The sequence below is a fragment of the Bufo bufo genome, chromosome 4 (assembly GCF_905171765.1).
Source record: "Bufo bufo chromosome 4, aBufBuf1.1, whole genome shotgun sequence".
NCBI classification, from domain to species: Eukaryota; Metazoa; Chordata; class Amphibia; order Anura; family Bufonidae; genus Bufo; species Bufo bufo.
In genome coordinates this window covers 320,570,342-320,596,651 of record NC_053392.1, presented here as the reverse complement: position 1 = coordinate 320,596,651, position 26,310 = coordinate 320,570,342, and the positions used below count along the sequence as shown (strand labels likewise).

The 26,310-nt window shown below is 45.3% G+C and overlaps 1 protein-coding gene and 1 long non-coding RNA gene across 2 annotated transcripts; one reads left to right on the top strand and one right to left on the bottom strand.

Moving 5' to 3' along the window:
• The first annotated feature begins 1,489 nt into the window (after positions 1-1,489).
• Positions 1,490-6,563, top strand: LOC120998218. The gene is made up of 4 exons (XR_005778318.1): positions 1,490-1,499; positions 4,664-4,668; positions 4,912-4,917; positions 6,301-6,563. It is a non-coding gene; the product is annotated as an uncharacterized LOC120998218 (long non-coding RNA).
• On the bottom strand, positions 6,564-26,278 carry TSTD3 (thiosulfate sulfurtransferase like domain containing 3). Its single transcript, XM_040428798.1, has 4 exons — positions 26,081-26,278; positions 24,417-24,590; positions 9,672-9,831; positions 6,564-6,792 (listed from the first exon to the last, which is right to left on the bottom strand). The coding sequence occupies exons 1-4, from the start codon at positions 26,154-26,156 to the stop codon at positions 6,726-6,728; spliced, it is 477 nt and encodes a 158-aa protein (XP_040284732.1). The 5' UTR covers positions 26,157-26,278; the 3' UTR covers positions 6,564-6,725.
• Positions 26,279-26,310: the final 32 nt, after the last annotated feature.

Genomic DNA, 26,310 nt, shown 5'->3' with positions numbered 1-26,310 from the left:
CTCTTAATCGGGATATCTTGTGCTGAGGAACCAAACAACGTAGGTTTACTGAGTCCAGAATCAGTCCTAAAAATACACAACTTTGGGAAGGGGTCAGATTTGATTTTCCCCAGTTGATATGCCATCCTAGTTTTGTCAAAATCTGCAATACTTCTTGGATATGAGAGGTTAAAAGGTTTTCCGATTCTGCCACCACTAGAAGATCATCCAAATAAGGGATAACCAAAATGTCTCTTTCCCTTATGTAAGCCATAACCTCTGCCAACAACTTTGTAAAGAGCCTGGGGGCCTGAGATATTCCAAACGGAAGTGCTCTGTATTGTAGATGATGAACTTGGCCTTCCATGGAAACTTCCACCCTGAGATATTTTTGGAATTCTGCATGAATTGGGATGTGGTAATAGGCATCTTTTATGTCTATGGTGGCCATGACACAGTTTTTGAATAGCTGTTTTATTGCGGACTGTATAGATTCCATTCAGAATTTTTTAAATCTTTTTTTAACTGATTTAAGTCTCTCAGGTTTATGATCATTCTGAATGTTCCGTCTGGCGTGGGAACAAGGAAAAAGGGACAAATAAAACCCCCTCCCTTTCTCTGAGTCCGTCACAGGAACTAGAACCTCTTTCTCTAGGAATCCCTTATCCTTCCTATTTATGTTTTCTTGTTGGAAATTTTGTCTTTTGTCTCTATTGAAAATCTTTTTATTTCTACGAAAAAAACTGTTGTCTTTTGGGAGGTCTGGAGACAGGAAACCCTTTTTTGTTATCAGATGCCTTCTCTAGAAGGTCATCCAAAACCGGTCCAAAGTGATAATCTCCCTGGCACGGAATAGAGCAGAGTTTATTCTTTGAACCCGTGTCACCAGGCCATCCCTTAAGCCAAATAGCTCTACTTGCAGAATTAGATAGAGCCGCTGACCTTGCATTTCATTTTAATGCATCCGTGATGAAGTCTACTGCTTTAAGGATGGTGGGGAACACTGCTAATAATTGGTCTCTGGAGTTTTTTTTTTTTTTTATATATGGGACTCCAGTTCTTGTATCCATAGTTTTAACGACCTGGCAGTGGAAGTAGAGGCAATATTCAGTTAAAATGCCTGGGTAGAGGCTTCCCATACTTTTTTGAGGTAGACTTGGGCTCGTCTATCCATAGGATCGTTTGAGGCGCCGAGATCTTCAAATGGCAAAGCAGATTATTTAGATATCTTAGCGAGTGGGGCATCTAATTTAAGAGACCTATCCCAGCAGGAGGACTCAGCCTCTTCAAAGGGGTATTTTCTGTTTACATTGTTTGGAATAAAACATTTCTTGTCAGGTTTTTTCCATTCCTTCTGAATAAATTTTTTAATGTTTTCATTTAATGGAAATACTGTGTTTCCCCTGAAAATAAGACCTAGCCCTATTTTGCAGGGTTTTGGGAGTAGGGCTTAAATATAAGCCCTACTCCAAAAATAAGCCCTAGATAAATTTTATATTTATGGATGTGTGGGTGATTCAGTAGCTCAGGAGCGCTCACTAATGGCTCCTGAGCTGCCAGGGCGGGCAGGACCTCGGCACCGGAAATCTCCGCTCTCCCAGCTGATCGGAGGCAGCAGGAGTTACAGCAGTGCAGGCTGCAAGCACTTAGCCTTCAGTGAAGCTGCTAGCCAGCACATACATCGCGGCTGGCGGCTTCACTAAATGCAAAATTATGCCGGCAGCCGCGCTTCCATCTACCGTATGGGTACATCGCTCGTTCTAACAATGAGGCAGCAGCAGGATGTCCTTCTCTCTGCTGCCTGGAGCTGGAGGTGCTGATTGTTGGTGAGCGCGTCCTGCTCCCTCTCCCGCCTCCACAAATCAGCACCCTGTCATCTCTCTTGCCGGATCTCCCTGGTTTTTTGTTCAAGCATAAATGTGTGATTGTTGTTCATGGAGCCAAAATAAACCCTACCCAGATAATAAGCCCTAACCCTTTTTTCGGAAAAAAATATATGAGACCCTGTCTTATTTTCGGAGAAACACGGTACTCTTGATCTTTTGTGCCCCAGATCACCAAACATTATATCTTGGACATTTGTTCTCTAGATTCATCCACTTCTGGCTCTAATAGCCTTCAGCAGCGATTCCATATCCTCAGGGGAAAATAAAGGTCTACCCTTGGTTTCTTCATCTGAAGATGAGTTTGAACTCTCTAGGATTTCTCCTTGCTCGTTCTCGTCTGAAGAATCTGAATCAGATACCATGGCAGAGTGACCCTGTTTGCCAGAGACTGAAGAAGGGGTTAAACATTTTCATAGAATCCGAAACTTCAGATTTGACAATATCCTTAATGCTCTGAAGCAGAGATGGGGATTCCTCTTCTACCACCTTATCGACACAATGCTGACATAATAACTTAGACCAGGAAGTGGCGAGCTTTTTCTTGCATACAGCACACTCTTTGCCTCTGGTCTTTGTGGTAGCTTTCCTAGGGCCCTCTTTGACACTCTATGATTAAAAATAAGAGAACAAGCCCCTATTAGAAACCTAACAGAGGAAATATAAAAGCTGGGGATTGACCCCCTTACCCCACCAGGAGTACCGGTCTGGCTTCATGACCTTCCTGGACATCTGCGCGCTGACTACTCTCGTCCTCCAGTATAGTAGACAGGGAGAGAGCGTCTTCCATATGGGATACACCGTTGCTTGTAGGCTGGCCGCGCGCAGGTCATGCGGAACAAAACTCTCCTCCCGCCCGCTGCCTCTGTAAGTTGCCAGGCAGAGAAAGGCCCCGGACTTCCTGAACACCGCCAGGAAGATCCGGCGTGATAGCATCACCTCCTGGTAATTCTGGGACTGCCCAGGAACACCGGCCCGATATTGAATCCAGGACCCAGAAGGAGGACCCCAGACTTTGCAGGCGGCTCCTAGTGGATGCTTACGCCGCACCAGGTAACCCCTATTAAAAAAAAAGTGTCTTCAGGGGCTCCTGCAGCCTAAAATTTGCTCTTCACAAAATACCATCCTATCTATAGGACAGGAAACAGGAACTGGTGGTATAGGGACAGTGCCCCTTCTTAAGAGCTCTCCACGAAAGTTCCCGTTTCCTGTCCTGGATGGAGGCGGTCTCTCAAGGGTGCTGTCATGGGCGTAAGGGAAGAATCAGATTCTACCATATATAGTACTAGTATATAAACATCGCAATAAACCTCAAAAGTTTGATAGAGTTTGAGGCCTATGGTGTGGTGCAGCACAAACCATGTACTCAACCTCAAGATTGCGACAAGCTATATCGGCAGCTCGAGTTAATGTGGCTCAGTCGGTTTAGTAGGGATACCTGTACGGATCAAAATCTGCAATAAAATATCTCAGGGAATAGGAAATGGCTGACTTGAGAAAATGTTTAGACGATTGCTGTTCTTTTTCTCTTGTTTGTTTTAAGATCTGTCTGTATTAATGAGAAATGGAGCACATAGGTCTTCTGTCTTATTTTTCTACACTGTATTTGGCTACAAAAATGTATAAGATTGTTGTTGATTTACTTCTGTTAATCAAACAGTTAAAAAAAAAAAAAAGCGTTCCGTTTGGTTGCGTTCCCATCGTGGGCAGAATAACGCTGCAAGCAGCGTTTTTCTGTCCGCGATGTGGTATGGAGCAAGACGGATCCGTCCTGACACACAATGTAAGTCAATGGGGACAGATAATTTTTTTCTGACACAATAGAAAACGGATCCGTCCTCCATTGACTTTCAATGTTGTTCATGACGGATCCTTCATGGCTATATAAGACATAATACAACCGGATCCGTTCATGACGGATGCATGCGGTTGTATCAGTGTAATGGAAGCGTTTTTTGCAGATCCATGACAGATCTGCAAAATACGCTAGTGTGAAAGTAGCCTTATGCTGCAGGCTCAAAATACCTTTGTACACAACCTCACACATGATGTTCATCTGTAACCTGCACTTCATCCCACCTTCTTATTAGGGTCCATTCACACTTCCGTTTTTTTCTTTCCTGATCTGTTCCGTTTTTTGCGGAACAGATCAGGACCAGTTCTGGACCCATTCATTTTTAATGGGTCCTGGAAAAAAAAAAATCGGACAACACAATGTGTGCTGTCCGTTTCCGTTGTTCCGTTCCGCATGTCCGATTAAATATAAAACTTGTCCTATTCTTTTACGCAAAAATCAGATCCTGGTACAATACAAAGTCAATGGATCCGCAAAAAACTGAAGACATTCGGATGTCATTACGTATGTCATCCGTTTTATGCGGATTCCGTTCCTGGAAATTAAATTTTTATTTTATAAACTTTTATTCACTTTTTTTTTTCAATTTTTTTTTCAAAGAAATCCAAACAACTTTATTTGCTTATTGAAATTTATACATTTTTCCGTTTTTTGCGGATCCGCAAAAAACGGATGACATACGGAAACATTTTCAGGAACAACGGATCCGCAAAAAACGGACCGAAATTCGGGATATAGAAAAATACTGACGTGTGAATGTAGCCTTACAGTAGGTTCTGTGGGCAAGATGAGCTCTTCTGACCCCAGATATGTTTAGCACTTTGTTAGTTTGAGAAATTCTTGAAGAAACAAGTATATTAATGTTCCAGACATTAGTGAAAGGTTGCTCTAGAAATGGTGCTTCACATTAAGTGTTTATTGTGAGCTTTAGTTATAGTAGAAAAAGCAGCAGTGTTCAAACCATCACTTATGAATAAACAGATTTTTGATACAAAAGGGATCAAACAGGAATAAGGCATCTGAAATATTAGAAAGGAGAGGCTGCGTCTTTCCTGATCAGTACGGTTCACCAGGGCTGATGTCCAAACGCCAACCTCTCCTGGCACATGCAAAAACTGAGAACAAATATTTTCTTTAGGATTTGTTACATTACAATTGTCTTAACCCGTGAAATAAAACTGAGTAAAACCAGAGGTCAGGGTTTGGTCCTATGTAATATAGAAATACAGTACATGTATGTAGTATGCTGTAGACGCCGATTAATTTATTGCATTACACTGGGTTCACCCAAAATGATTTGTGGAAGTCATAATCGACAAGTATAAACAGCTGATTGTCCTAATTTCCTCATTTAGGCGATGACCTGTGATTTGCTGCATCGGACCAGGAAGTATGGAGGACAGGAGAATGAAAATCTATACATGTGGTGATCACTGAGGGTGGTTTTACACATTGGGGGTCAATTATTAAGACTCTATACCAATGCTGGTGTAAAAACAGTAGTATAGCCCAGTTTTGCAATATATATATATATATATATATATATATACACAGTACAGACCAAAAGTTTGGACACCTTCTCATTCAAAGAGTTTTCTTTATTTTCATGACTATGAAAATTGTAGATTCACACTGAAGGCATCAAAACTATGAATTAACACATGTGGAATTATATACATAACAAACAAGTGTGAAACAACTGAAAATATGTCATATTCTAGGTTCTTCAAAGTAGCTACCTTTTGCTTTGATTACTGCTTTGCACACTCTTGATGAGCTTCAAGAGGTAGTCCCCTGAAATGGTTTTCACTTCACAGGTGTGCCCTGTCAGGTTTAATAAGTGGGATTTCTTGCCTTATAAATGGGGTTGGGACCATCAGTGGCGTTGAGGAGAAGTCAGGTGGATACACAGCTGATAGTCCTACTGAATAGACTGTTAGAATTTGTATTATGGCAAGAAAAAAGCAGCTAAGTAAAGAAAAACGAGTGGCCATCATTACTTTAAGAAATGAAGGTCAGTCAGTCAGCCGAAAAATTGGGAAAACTTTGAAAGTAAGGGCTATTTGACCATGAAGGAGAGTGATGGGGTGCTGCGCCAGATGACCTGGCCTCCACAGTCACCGGACCTGAACCCAATCGAGATGGTTTGGGGTGAGCTGGACCGCAGAGTGAAGGCAAAAGGGCCAACAAGTGCTAAGAATCTCTGGGAACTCCTTCAAGACTGTTGGAAGACCATTTCAGGGGACTACCTCTTGAAGCTCATCAAGAGAATGCCAAGAGTGTGCAAAGCAGTAATAAAAGAAAAAGGTGGCTACTTTGAAGAACCTAGAATATGACATATTTCCAGTTGTTTCACACTTGTTTGTTATGTATATAATTTCACATGTGTTAATTCATAGTTTTGATGCCTTCATAGTCATGAAAATAAAGAAAACTCTTTGAATGAGAAGGTGTGTCCAAACTTTTGGTCTGTACTGTGTATATATATATATATATATTTTTTAAATGCCTGTGCATCTATACGCAGCGTTTTTATGCTGCTCTCGATGCTGGGAAGTGGTTAAGGCAGGGCCATCAGCCCAGGGATGACGGAGGATGTGCAGTGGATATCAAAGACCCTCCTATTCTTCTCAGAAAAATGCCTCCGAACCAAAGCCAGAAATGGATTCGAAAGGAATGGGAAATATAAAAGGAAGGACTTATACATCTTCTTCCCATTGGATCCCACCTCTGACTTTGGCTCCAAAAAACTGCAGTGTTGTTTTCCCAAAAAACACTATTTGTGGAACCACCCTTAGATAATTTTTACACCATTTCCATCCCCCCCCCCCCCAAAAAAAAAAAACCACAAAAAAAACCAGGAAAGGATGCCAGCTGAGAAAAGTTCTCTCTACATTTGTCTTTTCTGGGATCCATTCCTGTCTTTAGTATGGAACGTGGACTGCACAATCCGCTGTAAAGAGTAATATTTCATGCTCCCTCTGTGGACGTGGCTGAAGTAATAAAGTTCATGGTTGCTTTTCTGGCAACTCATGTTTCGACCAATCATCAAAACCTCCCATATAGTGATGAACTCTAAAAAGAAGAAAAGAAAAAAAAGTGAAAGGTTTAGGAACTTTAGTTATAATATCAAATAATTATTTTCTGTAAGAAACTGACAAATGCCATTTGTGTTACGAAACATTTGAGTTTTGCTAGCCCCCCCCGCCCCCTTTTTCTCTTGTTAAAAGAACCCCGACTTCCTCATAGAACTGCAGCTGACTGTATACCACTACACCTTTATCTTCTGTGACTTAAAAAAATAAATCTTCAAGCCTCCCCCATTTGGCCACTGTTGGTGCTGTTCGTTTCTGCACCTGCTATCCATGAATTGTCTGTTGGGTGGTCCCTCACACTCAGTTTCAATGGAATCTCACCTCAGCTACCTCCCACCTAAAACAAACGTCACCAATGGGAGAGGCTAGAAGAAGAATTTCTCTAAGTGCCAGACTCGTAGGATATGCGGCTGCAAAGGTATGCATATTATTACTATATTACTGAGGTATTCTCCTCTAGAAGCATTCATTTTACAGGAGAAAACCTCCATAATATGCTACCAAAGGTGCATCATATAATATGCGCTCTGGGTGTGACCCGAAGTCTATTGAATTACACTGACATAATGCAGTAGATGCCGGTCTTAGGATCACACAGCCTTAGGCCCCTTTCACACGAGCGAGTGCAATGCGTGATGGGAACGCGTTGCGCCCGCAGGGAATCCGGACCCATTCATTTCAATGGGTCTGTGTACGTGAGCGGTTGTTTTCACGCATCACTTGTGCGTTGCGTGAAAATTGCATGTTCTATATTCTGCAATTTTCACGCAACGCTGGCCCCATAGAAGTGAATGGGGCTGCTTGAAAATCGCATCGCATCCGCAAGCAAGCGCGGATGCGATGCGTTTTTCACTGATAGTTGCTAAGAGATGTTGTTTGTAAACCTTCAGTTTTTCATCATGCGCGTGCAAAACGCATTAAATCGCATTGCACCCGCGCAATAAAAAAATGAACTACTGAATGCGATCGCAGACAGAACTGAATAAATTTGCTTGCAAAATCGCGCATTTTTCACTGAACGCATCCGGACATAATCTGCTCATGCTCGAATGCAAGGGGCCTTATAAATCATAATGTTGTGCGATCCTCTCAGGGGAGCAGACTTCAATACGGAAACTCACATGGCCACACGCAGCGAGTTTCTGACATTCAACTCGCTCATCTCTGGCATCCATAGCACAGACAGGCAAGATAGTTTAAAAGAGAATTCTCAACTTAGACATTTATAGCATATATCCACAGGACATGGCATGAATGTCTTGATAGATGCAGGTTCCACCCCTGGGACCTACACCTCCAGAACAGGGGTTCCTCATCTTGCTTGGAGCAGCGGCCGCTGTAAATGGAGAGGTGGCCACATGTGCATTGCTCTCACTGTTCACTTCTACGGGAGCTCTGAAAACGGTTGGACACTCTCTATAATGCTTATCATGACAACCATCAATTTGGAGCTATGCTGCAATCTAGCTAATTTTAGGGATTTTGGGCGTGAGTGGAAGACTCTATTTGAGTGGACAGGAAGTGCTTAAAGTTTACTCACTATTACTAGCCGAGTCAAGGTTCCCCAGATGTATTTAGGTCGTTTTTACACTGCTGCATGGCTCCTACGGTCCCCAACAGATTGTTGACATAGTTGTTTATCTGTGCGATCACTTCCTGCCGCACTGCACTGTGGGTCCCAGCGCAGCACGGCATCTCCCACTTTCTACAGTCTAACATCTCGTCCCTGCACCCGCCCCCCTCATATCGTCCACTCCTCCATCTATCCGCCCCCTTATAGAAAGCTGCATGACCGGTGACGTCACCGGACTGGAGGGGCGTGGCTTAGCGCTATGTCGGCCAGCCTTGTTACCGCCCCTTCTTCAACTCTGCATAATTACTTAGGCTGCCGGTGACGTCACCGGACTGGAGGGGCGTGGCTTAGCGCTATGTCGGCCAGCCTTGTTACCGCCCCTTCTTCAACTCTGCATAATTACTTAGGCTGCCGGTGACGTCACCGGACTGGAGGGGCGTGGCTTAGCGCTATGTCGGCCAGCCTTGTTACCGCCCCTTCTTCAACTCTGCATAATTACTTAGGCTGCCGGTGACGTCACCGGACTGGAGGGGCGTGGCTTAGCGCTATGTAGGCCAGCCTTGTTACTGCCCCTTCTTCAACTCTGCATAATTACTTGGGCTGCCGGTGACGTCACCGGGCTCCCTGAGCAGCCGGAAGAAGGGGCTGCGATCACCTGCAAGGGACCCGGTACGTCACCGGGTCTAAGAAAACAATCACTTCCGGCTAATAATTTCATATATGAAAACTGGGCTTCACAAATATCTGTCAAGGGTAGGACATGCATGTATGTAATATGTATGTCACTATAGTACTATTGCAACCATGTCCCCAATCCCGGACAACCCCTTTAATGAGTTTGTCTTCCTCTACAGAAACCAGTGCATCCAAGCCTTAGGCCAGGTTTACATCACAGTTTAATTTTTTCCATCTACAATAGTGGATCTCAGATGCAAAATGGAAGCTTAAAATACCGGATCCTTTTTTTTTTGTTTGTTTGTTTTTTCTGATGGATCAGAAGAATGGAAAACGAAACGGTGATGTAAACCCAGCCTAACACAGACACACCACTGATATCAATGGTTCTTTTTCCTGCAGAATGAAGACTAGCTGGATACAGCCCCCAGTAATAACAACCAATCATGGTCTTGACCTCTGGACCTTTCATGTGGGAAGGAGTTGTCCAAACTCTTCAAGGCAGGGAGCACATTGAGGATATGCCAGCATCAGCAGCTTGTGACATAAGTGTCACTATAAGACGTTATTTATCCATACGCGTTTTCTATAATCTCACACAAACAACTTACCTACTGTAACCAAGTGATGTTGCTACATCTAAGGCTTTGCCACTTCGAATCCCAGCTAGACAAGAAAAGACCAAGGTGCTGGATTTCTCTGGCAACTTCTCTTTATATTTCTCCTCAAAATCCTTTGGAGTCATTTTAAGGGCAGACATGAGATCTCCCACTAATTCAACAAAAATGGTTAAAATCAGCATACTGTACATAGGGCAGACATAATCAAGGCCTGCAGATATATACTTGAAAAGCTCAACTGGAGACATCACTATGGTAAAAGCATAGACAGGCTGCCCAGGCCATCAATAGTAAATTCCTAGAATATCCCTTTAATGACACTGTTTTTTTTACATTCCAAGAGCCATATTTTAATTTTGTTGTAGTTGTATATGGGCTTGTTTGTTGGCCGAGGTGGGTCACCGATTCAGCCAGTGATTGGCTGGGCAGACTGGCCAAGCTGTACCTGACACGTGGGGCCCAAGAAGAGGAAGTGGAAAGGACAGGGGCCCAAAACAGCTGCAGCCGGGGACAGTTAGGGGGAGTGCTCAATGTGTGGTATTTTTGTTCTCTCTGACTCCATTTTCATTTAAAATGATTGCACTGGAATACCACTTTATTTTTTTGGCCAAGAATAATGGAAAAACAGCAATTTGACCATTTGTTGTTTTCAAAATTCACTGCATGGTGTTCTGTCCCCACATGAAGGCGAATGAAGGTGTAACTGATAATGACTTTGTGACTGGCCTACCTTCGTATCCAAGCAGTGGAGCAGACCGGACCGGCAGATGCTCAGGTTAGATGGATCCAGACATAGACATGAGGATGCAATCAAACGTGGGTTTATTTGATCCAGACATACAGCGATGCAATACAGGAATGCAGTAGATGCTGTGATGTGGATGTCTTTCCTGAGGCTAACTGCTGAGGCAACTGCTGGTCAAAAACTGATGCCTTCACAAGCCGAGGTGTGTGTCTCCAGTCACAAAGAATGCAGCACTGAAAAAGGCTACAGGAAGTGACCAGGCCCAAGGCTGCAAAACCACGCCCAGAGAAAAAACTTTATTTAACAAGAACGAAGGCGTGCAGCATACGAATTCCGGCCAGCAGATGGCAGCAGAGAACAATAGATTTAAACAACATAGGTAAAACAAGAAATAATAATACAGTGCAGAAATTCAATTTGAAAGGAACAGCACACTCCCCGTCTGAAATTCACTTTGGGGATTTCACTATGACGAATGTCCATAAAATATAAACAACCTGTAAAAGAAAACATGTTAGAATGCAAACATAGATAGTCCTGTTTTCCAACTTGGAAAGGAGAAGATCTGCGAAACTTGATACAGTCCTGTTCACCCAGCAGGGACGTTCTCGATGGGCAATATTAAAATGAGTTCGTTGATTGGTCTTGAGAACGTTTTAAGCTCGCCTTTCCTGAAGATCTTCAACTCCACCTTCCGGACCTTGCCATCCTTGCTAGGAAAAACCTTTGAAATTAGTCCGATAGGCCAGTCAATCCTTTCGGTTTGTTGCTCTTTCATGAATACAAGGTCTCCTTCCTTCAAGTTTGGTTTGTTGTGTTGCCATTTTCTTCTTCCTTGAAGAATACTGAGGTACTCCTTTCGCCACCTGTTCCAGAAGTAATCTGCTAGGTATTGTACACGTTTCCAGTGTTTTTGGTAGATGTTGGCATGAGTAAATTCTCCACTAGGTATTAGCGTACTCTCTGTTTTTTGGGTAAGTAGAATAGCCGGAGTCAGTATGGCTGGTGTTTCAGGATCCATAGACACTGGCACAAGGGGTCTTGAATTGATAATGGCCGAAACTTCGGCGAGAAGGGTGACTAGAGTCTCATGTGTGAGTCTTGACGAGTTTACATCCATCAGCATAGAATTTAAGATGTTGCGTGAGATGCCGATCATTCTCTCCCAGGAGCCCCCCATGTGGGAACTATGAGGAGGATTGAAAATCCAGGTGCAACCTTTTTCCGCCAACTGATCTTGAATGGACTTGGTGTCGATGTTAAGTTCTCTACAGGCTCCGATGAAGTTGCTTCCCTGGTCAGACCTCAATTGTTTTACTGGTCCTCTGATTGCGAAGAACCGTCTTAAGGCATTGATAAGGCTGGATGTGTCCATAGATTCTATCACCTCTATGTGAACTGCTCGCACACTCATGCAAGTAAATAGTACAGCCCAACGCTTACTGTTTGCGTGACCGCCGCGGGTCCTGCGTGCGGACACCATCCATGGCCCAAAGACATCTAGGCCAACATAGGTGAAAGGCGGCTCTGTGCATAGTCTATCCGCAGGCAAGTCGGCCATTTGTTGGTGTAGTTGTTTTCCTCTTGCTTTACGACAGTGCACACATTCATGCAGTACTTGGGCCAGCAGACCGTATTTTGCCCTCAGTAATTTGCCTGCCTTGGTGTTCGGCCCTTTCGTGGTAGTGTCAGATTAGCAAGACGGTGATATGATGTTTGCTGGGAATGATGAGAGGATTTTGTTCTGAAATTCCCAGGTGGGCTTGATTCAAACGACCACCAACTCTTAGCAAGCCAAAACTGTCGATAACTGGATTTAAGTTGGCAAGAGGACTTTTTAAAGGAATCTGCTGTTTGTTGTACAAGCACTTCCATTCTATGTTGAAATTTTCCTGCTGGACGTGACGTATTATGAGGTACTCACTATGAGAGATGTTCTCAGCAGAGAAGGGTTTATGACAGGCATGCCAACCATGACAATCTTTATCTTGGTGAGTATTATGATAACATCTTGCAATGTGCACTAACCTTGCAATAGTTCTGACGAGTCTCATCCAGCTGGAGAAACGTTCAAAGCGCTGACAACCGAAGCTGGCAGTTTGCTTTGTCCCAGTGACTAATGCACTAACTTCAGCGCGGATTTCTGGATCATTATCCGGATCCTGGATGCTGAAAACTTCCTGTACACCTTCGTCTGCCTCTCCAAGCAGAAACTCTGGACCTGTAAGCCAAGTAGAGTTAGTAAAGGAACCTATAGACATAGGCCTAGTGGCGTGATCTGCTGGATTAAGTTCGGATGGTACGTAGTGCCATTGTTCAGGTTTGGAGGACCTCCTGATTCTCTCTATGCGGTTACTAACGTACACATAAAATCGCTTGGTCCAATTGTGGATGTAACCTAAAACGACCTTACTGTCGCTGTAATACTGGACTTCAGCTATGTCGACAGCCAGTTCTTGTTGTATGAAATCCGCAATCTCCACTGCCAACACTGTCCCACAAAGTTCGAGTCTGGGAATAGTATGATCGGGCTTGGGGGCTAACTTAGCCTTACCAAAGACGAATCCAACGTGGTTTTGGTTGTTGGGTTCTGTCACCTTCAGATAGGCAACCGCTGCGATGGCCTCCGTGGAAGCGTCTGAGAACACGTGGAGTTCTTTCTTTATGCTAGAGGAAAGTGAGGTTTTAATATAGCATCTCGGGATGTGGATCTCATCCAAGGCACACAAAGATCGCTTCCAGGCTTCCCATTTTTGCTCTTTCTCGGAGGGAAGTGGGGTATCCCAATCCTTGACTGTTTCAGAAAACTGTCTCAGTAGAGATTTACCTTGTATGGTGATGGGCGCTACAAATCCCAGCAGATCAAATAGGCTGTTTACCACTGATAGGACGCCTCGCTTTGTGAATGGCTTGTCTGCACAACTTATCTGAAAACCGAAGGAGTCAGCCGAGAGATCCCATCTGAGGCCCAAGCTCCTCTGCACAGGTGGACTGTCCAGTCCCAAGTTAATGTCCTTGAATCCTGGTGCATGATCGCCTGATCGAAGGCCCTCATAACGGCCAGGCTGTTTGAAGCAATTTTGTGTAGTCTAAGTTTAGCTTGGTACAACATACTTTGAGTCCTTTTGAGCAGATCGATAGCCGCTTCTTCAGTAGGTAGTGATTTGAGTCCATCGTCTACGTAGAAGTCCTTTTCTACAAAGTTTCTGGCATCTTTACCGTACTTAGATTCTCCCTCTAATGCAGTTCGCCGAAGGCTGTAAGTTGCCACGGCAGGTGAAGGGCTGTTTCCAAATACGTGTACCCTCATTCGATATTCTGCCATCTCTGCGTTGGTGTCGTTATTCTTGTACCACAGAAACCTGAGGAAATTCCGGTGGTCCTCTCTGACTACGAAACAGTGGAACATCTGTTCAATGTCAGCGGTGATGGCAACGAGCTCTTTTCTGAACCTCATCAGCACTCCAACTAGGTTATTCGTCAGATTAGGAACTGTGAGAAGGACATCATTAAGCGATACACCTTGATGTTTGGCACTTGAGTCGAAAACAACCCTAATTTGATTAGGTTTCCGTGGGTGATACACTCCAAATGAAGGCAAGTACCAGCACTCATCGTTCTTCCCTAAGGATGGAGCTGGTTCTGCATGGTTGTTGCGAAATATTTTGTCGATAAAGGCGATGATGTGTTCTCTCATCTCAGGCTTACTGTTCATGGTACGCTGAAGAGAGTTAAATCTAGACAGAGCTTGTTCCCTATTGTTCGGGAGTCTTACCCCCCTGGTAGCTCGGAAGGGTAATGGAGAAACCCAGTGATTGGTTTCGTCTTTAAGGAACTCATTGTCCATTATCTTGATAAATTCTCTGTCCTCTACTGACAAAGCTACTTTATCATCGTCCTTGCTTGTGTGAAAGACTAATCTTCCCAAGTTGTCGGCAAAGGGAGGAATGTCGTCAGGTGGTTGTATGAGGTCTGGAGGCTTCTCTTTCACCTCATAGTGATGAGGGCAAGGCTTAATGCAAGTTGTGCGTCCATCTCCACGCACGTACGTTTTGAATGAGTGGATTTTTGGCTGATCCAAGCATACATTTCCTATGACTACCCATCCGAAGTCCAGTCTCTGGGCGTATGGTGCATAGTCGGGACCATTACACTGTTGACGCACCTTGTGTACCCTTAGATTGTCTCTGCCAAGCAGGAGTAGAATCTCGGCGTTGTTGTCCATAGGTGGGATAACGTTGGCTAGGTGCCTTAGGTGTGGATAGTGAAATGCAGCTTCCGGGGTAGGAATTTCATCCCTATGGTTGGGTATTTGATCGCATTCGATCAGCGTCGGTAGAGGTATTTCCGTATTCCCACTGACGGAACAAGCAATGAATCCTTGTGCCCTCCTGCCGCTAGTCTCTATGCGACCCGAGCAGGTGTTTAAGATGTAGGGTTCCGACGGTCCCTTTATTCCAAAGGCTTCAAAGAATTTAGGTCCTGCTAGGGAGCGGTTGCTTTGGTCGTCAATGATGGCATACATTTTTACTGCCTTTTCTGGTAGCCCCTCCGGGTAGACCTTGATTAGGCATATGCGGGCACAACATTTCTCACTCTGGCCCTCCCCACATACGTCCAAGCATGAGCAGGAAACAGCAGTGGCTGTGTTAGCGTGGTTCTGGGGCTCCCCGCCATGACTTTGAGCAGGACTGGTGGTGACGACAGCAGGTGAATCCCTTGTGAGTGTAGTTGGGTGCATAGCTGAGGCATGTCTTTCACTATGACACTCCTCACACTTGATAATGGATTTACAGTCCTTAGCCATGTGCTCCAATGAAGCGCAGCACCTGAAGCATACCCCAAGCTCGGTGAGGACTTTCCTGCGCTCCTGTATTGTTTTGGATCTAAATCCTCTGCATTTGTTCAGTGAGTGTGGTTTTTTATGAATGGGACATTCACGATTGAAGGCCTTGTCTCCTGATGAGGTAGTGTACTGTCTACCAGTGGGTACTGCAGATGATGGTAGGTTAGTCTTTCTAACATTCACGCTGCTCTTAAAGTCTCTGTGTTTATGCACAATACTTTCATACCTTGATGATGGTGTCACTGAGGCTGTAGTATTGAACTCCAGGAAGTCGAGGCTGGGGTCATTCCTCATCTGGGACTGTTCATCGATGAATCTACAGAAATTAATAAATGGGGGAAAGGTGACGTCATGCACTCTTTTGTACCTTGAGACTGATGCCGCCCACTTCTCTTGCAGGCTGTATGGTAACTTCACGACAATTGGGTTCACCCCATGGGCTGTATCTAGGTAGCACAGCCCGGACAGACGAGGGTCTCTTTTGGCAAGCTCCAGTTCCATGAGCAAATCACTTAAATCCTGAAGCTTATGGACATCTTTGAGACTGATCTTGGGGACGTTCTGCAGTCTCCTGAATAGTGCCTTCTCTATTGCTTCTGCACTGCCAAAGGTGCGTTCGAGTCTCTGCCAGGCTGCAGCGAGACCTGCTTCTGCTTGTCCCACATAGACAGTTCTAAGGCTCTTGATGCGATTTGTGGAGCCTGGGCCCAGCCATTTGATCAAGAGGTCGAGCTCCTGCTCTGCGGTTAGGTTGAGGTTGGCGGCTTTGAAGGTTGCCTTCCAGGCTCTGTAGCTCTCCACACGGTCATCAAATTTTGAGAGACTGGTGTTAATTAGCTCTCTGCTCACCATAAACCTGGCAAACTCAGACATATCTGATTTCTCACTGCTTGTTGCCATGACAACTTGTGATGCCCCTGGGGCGTATAGGCTGCGTGGCGTGAAAGGGTGAGATGCTTCCGGGTAGAATGATGTTGCTGCAGGGTTGAGCTGTGGTCTAGCCTCTGTAGATTCTGATGACTGCTGCTTGAGCTGTGGAGGTAGGCCAGGAAACACCTGGTGGCGATCTTGCTGTAATAACTGCCCTTGAGAGGGCGCGTCTGGGCAACTGTTATTGGATTGCTCGGGTGCTGTGGGTATCGCTGGCACTGCAGGTAGAGCTGACTTGGAAGTTTCAGTGTTGTTGGCTTGGACGGTACTGCACACTGGGGGTGTTGCAGATAACTGTTTCAGTACGTAGTCGCTGGTGCGATCAACTGGATCGTCTATCTCCTCTGGTGGTAAGCAGACTGAATCAAAGCCTTGGCTCAATGCTTGCTCAAGTAGTCTTACTTTTGCTAATGCGATTTCCTCTTCCCTCTGTGATTCAAGGATCTTTATTCGAGCCTCTGCTTCCGCTTCTGCCCTCTTGGCTTCTGCCTCCGCTTCTGCCCTCTCGGCTTCTGCCTCCGCTTCTGCCCTCTTGGCCGCCGCCGTCTGTGCTTCTGCCCTCGCAAGGACTTCTTTTTCGACGAAGGAACGCCTCACTTTGGATTGCTCTGCATTTATGCGGGCCTCTAGTAATCTGTCGCTCAGGGTGGAGCTTCTAGAGCATGATGATCTGTAGGACCGCGAGGAATGTTTTGATGAATGCGATCTGTGTGATCTGGTTTCTTGTAAATGAGAGATGCGGAGTTCCACTTTATCTTTAGCATCCAGCACCATGGCGTCTCTTTGTCTGTCTATTGATTCTGCCTTGCACAATTCTGACGGGGCTTCTTCTATATTAGAGTCTTTTAGAAAGGTTATATACCTTGTGGACAGTCTCTTGTATTTTTCATGGGCTGCGTTCAGCCGCCCGACAGCAACTTGTAAACTGGTGGCATCGCCTGAGGAGGACTTAAATCCTGATATGAGGGAGGAAACTCGTTCCCATAGCTCTTCCAGGTTGTCACATAGCTCATCTTTCCTGGTGTGATAATTTTCTGTGATCTTTATTGTTGGTTTGAGAGAGCGCCTTGGTCGCGTGACTTGGTCTGCTGGAAGTGTGGGTTCTACCTCCAGCTCTTCATAATGATCAGTATCAGGTTGCATTTGCTTTGTTTCATCACTGGGGAACTGTACGAGGTCCTTTTCGGCCATTTTGATTTAAGGTGTGCTGTCTCTTTAAGAAAATGAACTTTTGAATTGGGGGCTGAAAATTGCAGTGCGGCTCAGATGAGGCACCCCGATGAGTTTCCCAAGGTGTTTTGAGTGAATTGCGGGGTTTTGGTTTGAGGGAGGCCCCGCGTGCGTGAACAGTTCTTATATCATGCGAGCAAGGGTTAACATAGGATGTAGAAAGTGGCTTGGCGAGTAGTGGAGGACTTCCAGGCGAGAGTATATCTACTGCGGACACGCCGTGCTTCCCCTTAGGCTTGTGGGACATGCACTGTTGCCGGGCAGATTTGCTGGGAGTGGGCCTGTTGCAGGGGAGGTTCCTGAGTGTGGCGCTGGGCTCTGAGGGAACCTGTAGCCGGGCATTGGACATTCAGACGGATATTGACTGAGGTATAAGGCTTTAAGGCAGTTTTTGACTGTTCTGTCCCCACATGAAGGCGAATGAAGGTGTAAATGATAATGGCTTTGTGACTGTCCTACCTTCGTATCCAAGCAGTGGAGCAGACCGGACCGGCAGATGCTCAGGTTAGATGGATCCAGACATAGACATGAGGATGCAATCAAACGTGGGTTTATTTGATCCAGACATACAGCGATGCAATACAGGAATGCAGTAGATGCTGTGATGTGGATGTCTTTCCTGAGGCTAACTGCTGAGGCAACTGCTGGTCAAAAACTGATGCCTTCACAAGCCGAGGTGTGTGTCTCCAGTCACAAAGAATGCAGCACTGAAAAAGGCTACAGGAAGTGACCAGGCCCAAGGCTGCAAAACCACGCCCAGAGAAAAAACTTTATTTAACAAGAACGAAGGCGTGCAGCATACGAATTCCGGCCAGCAGATGGCAGCAGAGAACAATAGATTTAAACAACATAGGTAAAACAAGAAATAATAATACAGTGCAGAAATTCAATTTGAAAGGAACAGCACACATGGTATAAATGACATACCGGTCACTTTATTCTGCACTGTAGGCCATTACAACAAATCTGGAAATACCAACATTCATATACAGTAGTTTGTTTATTATTATTTATTTTTTTAGAAAACAAATTTTTGCGTCACCATATTCTAAAAGCCTTTTATTTTTTGGGGCTTGTTTTTGGCATGATGTGTTGTCATTTTCATTGGCACCATTTGGGGGGCAGATGCGACTTATTGCTTACATTTTTGGATTATAAGACGCGCTTTTTAGCAAGAAAATATCTTGTTAAAAAGTAGGGATCGACCGATTATCGGTTTGGCCGATATTATCGGCCGATATTGAGGATTTTGAACGTTATCGGTATCTGCATCTATTTTGCCGATATACCGATAACGTATTGGGAACACAGAATGCGCTGCTCTCAGCACGTTCTGTGTTCCCTCCGCAGCACAGGGGAGAAGGAAGCAGTGTCTCCTCCCCCTGTGCTGCTGCTGCTGCCGCCAATGACAGAAGAGAAGACAAGAGGAGGGGAGGGGCTGTGGCCGCTGCGCCACCAATGAAGATAAGCCTTTCATTCATTCATATACAGGAGGCGGGAGCTGGCTGCAGAATCACATAGCCGGCTCCCGGCCTCTATGAGCGATAGCTGCGATCCGCGGTAGTTAACTCCTCAGGTGCCGCGGATCGCAGCTACCGCTCATAGAGGTCGGGAGCCGGCTATGTGATTCTGCAGCCAGCTCCCGCCTCCTGTATATGAATGATTGAGAGACTTATCTTCATTGGTGGCGCAGTGCGCCCCCCCCCCCCCCAAGCCCCCCAGTATTAATCATTGGTGGCGCAGTGCGCCCCCACCCCAATCCCGGCCAATAGTAAAAACATTGGTGGCGCAGTGCGCCCCCCCACCCAGTATTACTCATTGGCCACAGGATTACGCAGTGGCCACAGGATCCCCTCTCCCCTGCTCCTCCGATCGGAGCCCCAGCTGTGTAAGCCTGGGGCTCCGATCGGTTACCATGGCAGCCAGGACGCTATTGAAGCCCTGGCTGCCATGGTAAGCTCCATGCTGCTGTGTGCACAAAGCACAGAGCAGCAGGGACAGTGTGAGATCCTATTCACCCTGATAGAGATCTATCAGGGGGAATAGGACAAGGGTTCTAGTCCCTAAGGGGGCTAAAAGTTAGTAAAAAAAAAAAAAACACAAAAATATTAAGTATAAATGAAAAAGACTTATAAAAAAAAAATACACATTAACAATAAACATATTAATTTTCAGCAGATTTGTGTAGGAATTTTTTTTTTTTCTCAAAAATGAAAATTCCCAGAATATCGGTATAAATTATCGGCTATCGGCCTGAAAGTTCACAAATTATTGGTATCGGTATCGGCCCTAAAAAATCTATATCGGTCGATCCCTATTAAAAAGTGCCTATATCGAATAGTCCGCAGACAGAATGGTCCAGCAGTGCCAGACCTCCCTTACTGCTTCCTTCATGATCAGGCACACATCTCTCTCTCTCCCTGCCCGACTCCGATCTGTGTGATCAGTGCAGGGTGAGAACCTGACCTCCCCATGCTGAAGGTCCCCGAGCTGCAGGGAAGGAGATGAAAGTTTGGACTAACTATCTTGAGGACTTCTGAATAAGTGGGAAGAGCCAGACCAGGAGTAGAGCTGTGTGTGTCAGCTGTCCGTGCAGCAGTGCTATATGACATACACTCACCTAAAGTATTATTAGGAACACCATACTAATACGGTGTTGGACCCCCTTTTGCCTTCAGAACTGCCTTAATTCTACGTGGCATTGATTCCACAAGGTGCTGATAGCATTCTTTAGAAATGTTGGCCCACATTGATAGAATAGCATTTTGCAGTTGATGGAGATTTGAGGGATGCACATCCAGGGCACGAAGCTCCCGTTCCACCACATCCCAAAGATGCTCTATTGGGTTGAGATCTGGTGACTGTGGGGGCCATTTTAGTACAGTGAACTCATTGTCATGTTCAAGAAACCAGTTTGAAATGATTCGAGCTTTGTGACATGGTGCATTATCCTGCTGGAAGTAGCCATCAGAGGATGGATACATGTTCTCATTCTGTTTACGCCAAATTCGGACTCTACCATTTGAATGTCTCAACAGAAATCGAAACTCATCAGACCAGGCAACATTTTTCCAGTCTTCAACAGTCCAATTTTGGTGTAGCCTCTTTTTCCTATTTGTAGTGGAGATGAGTGGTACCCGGTGGGGTCTTCTGCTGTTGTAGCCCATCCGCCTCAAGGTTGTGCGTGTTGTGGCTTCACAAATGCTTTGCTGCATACCTCGGCCCATTCTCCTCTGACCTCTAGCATCCACAAGGCATTTTTGCCCACAGGACTGCCGCATACTGGATGTTTTTCCCTTTTCACACCATTCTTTGTAAACCCTAGAAATGGTTGTGCGTGAAAATCCCAGTAACTGAGCAGATTGTGAAATACTCAGACCGGCCCGTCTGGCACCAACAACCATGCCACGCTCAAAATTGCTTAAATCACCTTTCTTTCCCATTCTGACATTCAGTTTGGAGTTCAGGAGATTGTCTTGACTAGGACCACACCCCTAAATGCATTGAAGCAACTGCCATGTGATTGGTTGACTAGATAATTGCATTAATGAGAAATAAAACAGGTGTTCCTAATAATTCTTTAGGTGAGTGTAATATATATATATATATATATATATATATAGTGTATATTAGTGACTTTGACCTCTCTACTTTATTTCACCACCGGGGAAGGTTTAATAAGTAGAACATATATTGTTCTAATTCTTTGTTGTCTAAAAGTCTTATAGTCCGAAAGATACAGTAGTTTTCATTCCAAGAAAATCTGCCCTTACATTTTTTTTCTTTTGTTAATGGAGTTTTTTTTTATTGTGATGTATAAAGTATATTCCTTTTTTTTTACTTCAGATTGTTGCAGTGAAACTGTGTGTACTTTTTGTATTTTTTAACATAAAAAAATTCTTTTGCAAGGAAATTCTTTTTTCTAACAATATAATTTACTTAAAAAGAAATATGTTGGATGTGTGATTATTTGTATAATATACTGCAGTACTTCTGTATTACTGTGTATGTCACACACATGGCAGACCTCAGGGCCTTCATTAGCCCCCTTCGACTGTATTGGAGGGACACTGATGAAGGAAGAATGAGCTCCCTCCCTTTAAGCATGTACATGCTGTGGTCATTATTGACCCTGTCTAAAGAGGTTAATGGATGGGATTGGAGTTATCTCCTATCCCAGCTACTGCAGCAAAGTGTTAGCTCCATGGTAAACCTGATGCCCCAGTGGATGACGTAGAGATGGCTCTAGTGCCATGCAGTACCGCTGATAGCACCTGCAATTTACTCACAGATACTGAAAACAGTATACAGTTACTTCACAACAGCAGAGTCTATAGAAGAACTGCATCCATTGTACCCATTCAGGCCCCTGTATGGACATTCAGCACATCAACACCACTGCAGCCCCAAAAATTCCACTACAGGACTACAGCGTTCATTTTAAATTCAGCTTTTTCTGTATAAGTGTGCATTTTATATCATAACGCCACAAATCTGAGGTTCACATGAGTAAAAACGCAGGGTGCCTGCGGATTGTGTACGTTTCTTCTGCGCGGAAAAACCGCAGCGTAATACAGTACCAATATAGTTTATGAGATTAGAAAAATCTCATACTTTAATTTTTTCTTAAGTGTCAAAATGAACCATGCCGTGTGGATTTTGAAGTCTGCATCATGTCAATGGTTGTAGCGTTTCTCTTGGATTTCACCTTTTTCAATGGATGAGTGAGATCTGCGGCAAATCCACATAATAAATGTGGTAAGTAGTGCGGATTTAAGTGCCTTCTTTTTGTGAGGTTTTGGTAACCCTAAGGGTGGCTGCACACGGTGTAGATTTGTATACAGAAAATCTGTAAGAAATCTGCGCTAAAACCGTACAAATAAAATAAAAAACATAAATCCGCACTATTTAACACAGTTTTCGCATATTTTTTAGTGCAGGTTTGATGTGGATTTTCTGGACATCTCACTCTTTCATTAAAAAGGGTGAAAGCCACAAAGAAAAAAAAAACGCAACAACTGACATGCACAGCAGGTCAATTTTGCCACCTTAGAATAAAGCAAGGCGTCCATGAGAATTGTCTAATCTCAATGCTGGTACTGTATTACACTGCCTTTTCTCAGTATGAAATTTGCATGTAATCTGCACCGTGTGCAAGCACCCTTGCGCCAGATTCACATCACCGTTTAGTCTTCCATTCATCTGATCCGTCAGAAGAACAGAAAAATAAACAAAAAAACGGATCCTGTATTTTAAGCATTTGTTCCGCTTAGGCTACTTTCACACTTGCGTCAGGGGATTCCAGCAGGCAGTTCCGCTGCCGGATCCGGCAATCCGGACACAAACTGATGCATTTGTCAGACGGATCCGGATCCATCTGACAAATGCATTGAAATACTGGATCCATCTCTCCGGTCTCATCCGGAAAAACGGATCCGGTATTTATTTTTTCCCAGAGATTTAAAAGTCTGCGCATGCGCAGACTGGAAGAACGGATCCGGCGATGCGGCAATTTTAATGCCGGATCCGGCACTAATACATTTCAATAGAGATTAATGCCGGATCCGGTGTTCTGTGATATTTCCACTACCCATGAAATTTCCCTACCCTCGTCACTTCCTGTTGTGACGCGGCCGCACCGGACATGACGTTTCCAGCTTTGGAAGGAGGTGTGCCGTGCCGTGCAGGCGCACAACGACGGGGTAGGGAAATTTCACACCAGAGTTGGGGAGAAGGGGCCACCTAATGCGCTTGTGCCTTACCTCTCAGCTGGACACCGGCCAACACTGCGCATGCGCCGGGAGCCTCACCAGCAGAAGAGATCAATCAAGAACCAGCGCAGACGAGACTAGCTCCAGCAAAGGCTCACGGTCGGGGAGTAGTTAGCCGCGCTTGCGCACTGGCCCGTAATTTTTCCCTACCCTCTAACCGCTGGTGAGGCTCCCGGCGCATGTGCAGTGTCGGCCGGTGTCCAGCTGAGAGGTAAGGCGCAAGCGCATTAGTTGGCCCCTTCTCCGCAACTCTAGTGTGAAATTTCCCTACCCCGTCGTTGTGCGCATGCGCGGCACACCACCTTCCAAAGCTGGGAACGTCATGTCCGATGCGGCCGCGTCACAACAGGAAGTGACGATGGTAGGGAAATTTCACGGAACATCGGCATTCCGGCAAGTGTTCAGGATTTTTGGCCGGAGAGAAAAATGCAGCATTCTGCGGTACTGAACTGATGCATCCTGAACGCTCTCCTTTCAGGATGCATTAGGATAAAACTGATCAGTTCTTTTCTAGTATAGAGCCCCTAGGACAGAACTCTATGCCGGAAAAGAAAAACCGCTAGTGTGAAAGTACCCTTAGTTATGCACATTCTGCAACCGTTTTAGCCATCTTCATCCATGCAGGACTTTTTTCCCCATCTAAAAATAACAGATCTCAGATGGAAATGGCCAAAACAGATGCAAAATGTGCAGAACTGAGCGTAATGGATGCTTAAAATACAGGATCTGTATTTTTCTGTCCTTCTGACGGATCAAAAAAACTGAAAACTATGTGAACCTACCCTATAGCGTAAAAAGTTTCTGTAAGGCCTCATGCACACGGCCATTGTTTTGGTCCGCATCCGAGCCGCAGTTTTTGCGGCTCGGATGCGGACCCATTCACTTTAATGGGGCCACCAAAGATGCGGACAGCACTCGGTGTGCTGTCCGCATCCGTTGCTCTGTTCCGTGGTCCCGCAAAAAAAAAAATAACCTGTCCTATTCTTGTCCATTTTGCAGAGAAGAATAGTCAGTTATTCTGAACACACACGAACGCCATCCGTGTTTTGCGGATCGACAATTTGCGGACCGCAAAACATACAACAGTTGTGTGCATGTAGCCTAACCTTGTATCCTTAGTTACAACCTACTTACTAAATAATGTAGACTGATGCATGCAAAATGGGTCCGTTTAGTGGCGTCTATTACCTTATATCTCTGAGCATTGTACTTACATGGGATGTTCATTGATCCCTTAATAATTCCATATTCTTTGACTTCCCACGGCTCCCGAACATCTATGACTACAACGCCATCCTTTTTCAGCAAGACTTTCAGTTCTTCATAGTTGATGGATGTGGTGTGGCTGGCAGAAAAGCTGCGGACAGCGATCCAGCGTGGTCTCAAGGCTGTTATAAAGGGCACAATGTATGTATACATTCATAAGGTTCACAGACAGTAATCACTGGTATGACATATGGCATTGGTTCGGGTGAGTTCGCCACACCTTTTAGGCTACTTTCACACTGGCGTTTTGGCTTTCCGTTTGTGAGATCCGTTCAGGGCTCTCACAAGCGCTCCAAAACGGATCAGTTTTGCCCTAATGCATTCTGAATGGAAAAGGATCCGCTCAGAATGCATCTGTTTGCCTCCGTTCCGTCTCTATTCCGCTCTGGAGGCGAACACCAAAACACGCTGCCTGCAGTGTAATGCTGTCCGTCTGACGAAACTGAGCCAAACGGATCCATCCTGGCACACAATGTAAGTCAATGGGGACGGATCCGTTTTCTATGGCACTATAGAAAACTGATCCGTCCTCAATTGACTTTCAATGGCGTTCAAGACGGATCCGTCATGGCTATAGAAGACAACCGGATCCGTTCATGACGGATGCAGACGGTTGTATTATTGTAACGGAATCGTTTTTACAGATCCATGACGGATCCGCAAAAAACGCTAATGTGAAAGTAGCCTTAGCCTTCCAATGGGCTTTCTTTCAGGAGGGGGTGTATACATGGATACCTGAAAACAGTGTTCAAACATATACTACAACAGATCTGCTCACTTCAATGAGACAAATGAAGTCCAAGATAGAAAACATTGTTTGACCTGTTTTCCGTTCATTTACATCATTTGCGGTACAGAATAGCGCAGTCTACCACCCTGACCCTATACACAGCTGCTACAAGCAACTCCTGCACTTGACAAATGTACTCTCCAATACACCCTTATGCCAGGTGCCCAGGTCTCTTGGCATCGCTGCAGATTGGGGTGGGGGGTTCAATGGCTTCCGGAGTGCTCCAGCGCTAAGAAGCGGCTGTCACTAACTAGCGCTGGCTCCTGCTTCGGCATGATCAAAGGTGACCCCCCCTGTGAACGATCGTAGCTGGGGACCTAGTAAAGGAGGCACCGCCGTTATGCAAACCTGCAGCCCTCCAGCTGTTGCAAAACTACTTCCATCATGCCTGGACAGCATCCAGCTATCAGGGCATTTGTAGTTTTGCAGCAGCTGGAGGGACACAGGATGGGCATCCCTGACCTAGAGGCTCGGCAGGTTAGACGTTAGGGCCAGGTGTGATGCCGTTACATTGCCTGGTCCTGTCAATCACAGTGCAGAGCAATCAGAGCCTCTAGGTGTAACGGCAACGCCCCCATTGCTCCTAGAAGCTCATTTGCATATATCAATACATGATGTTTCTCTGCAATGTGGGCACATATGACCATGGGACAGACACAGGTGCCTTCAGCAGGTACAGATCTGCTGACGGATGCCCTCTAAGGGTTATCTACCTGTAGGAGACCAGGCCTAGAACTGACCCAGTGACCTTGTCACCACTTACAGATAATTGCCCCCCCTTCATGGCATACGTATATCAGCGTTATATACCCGACGTCTCACCCTGGCGAGCTGCCCTCTGCACAGTGCCTCCCCTGGCACACACTGCCACACACAAGCGCCCGAGCCAAGCAGCCATCCTGCCGGTCACCAGTGTCACCTCCACAGATCTGCGGGCGGAGGGGGAGGGGAGAGAGAGCCGGAAATGGCAGCCCACTACTAGTTACTATACGCTGTGCTATAGATATATGCTATATATGACCAGAAAGCCGAATGACACACACAGCTCTGCT

What these genes read in the sequence shown, in the direction of transcription:
- TSTD3 (XM_040428798.1), bottom strand. Translation starts at nt 26,156, where the DNA reads ATGGCTGCTTGGCTCGGGCGCTTGTGTGTGGCAGTGTGTGCCAGGGGA. An exon ending in GCAGAGGGCAGCTCGCCAGG is followed by an intron (nt 24,591 to 26,080) that starts GTGAGACGTCGG and finishes CCTTTATAACAG; the next exon opens with CCTTGAGACCACGCTGGATC. An exon ending in GGGATCAATGAACATCCCAT is followed by an intron (nt 9,832 to 24,416) that starts GTAAGTACAATG and finishes TTGTTGAATTAG; the next exon opens with TGGGAGATCTCATGTCTGCC.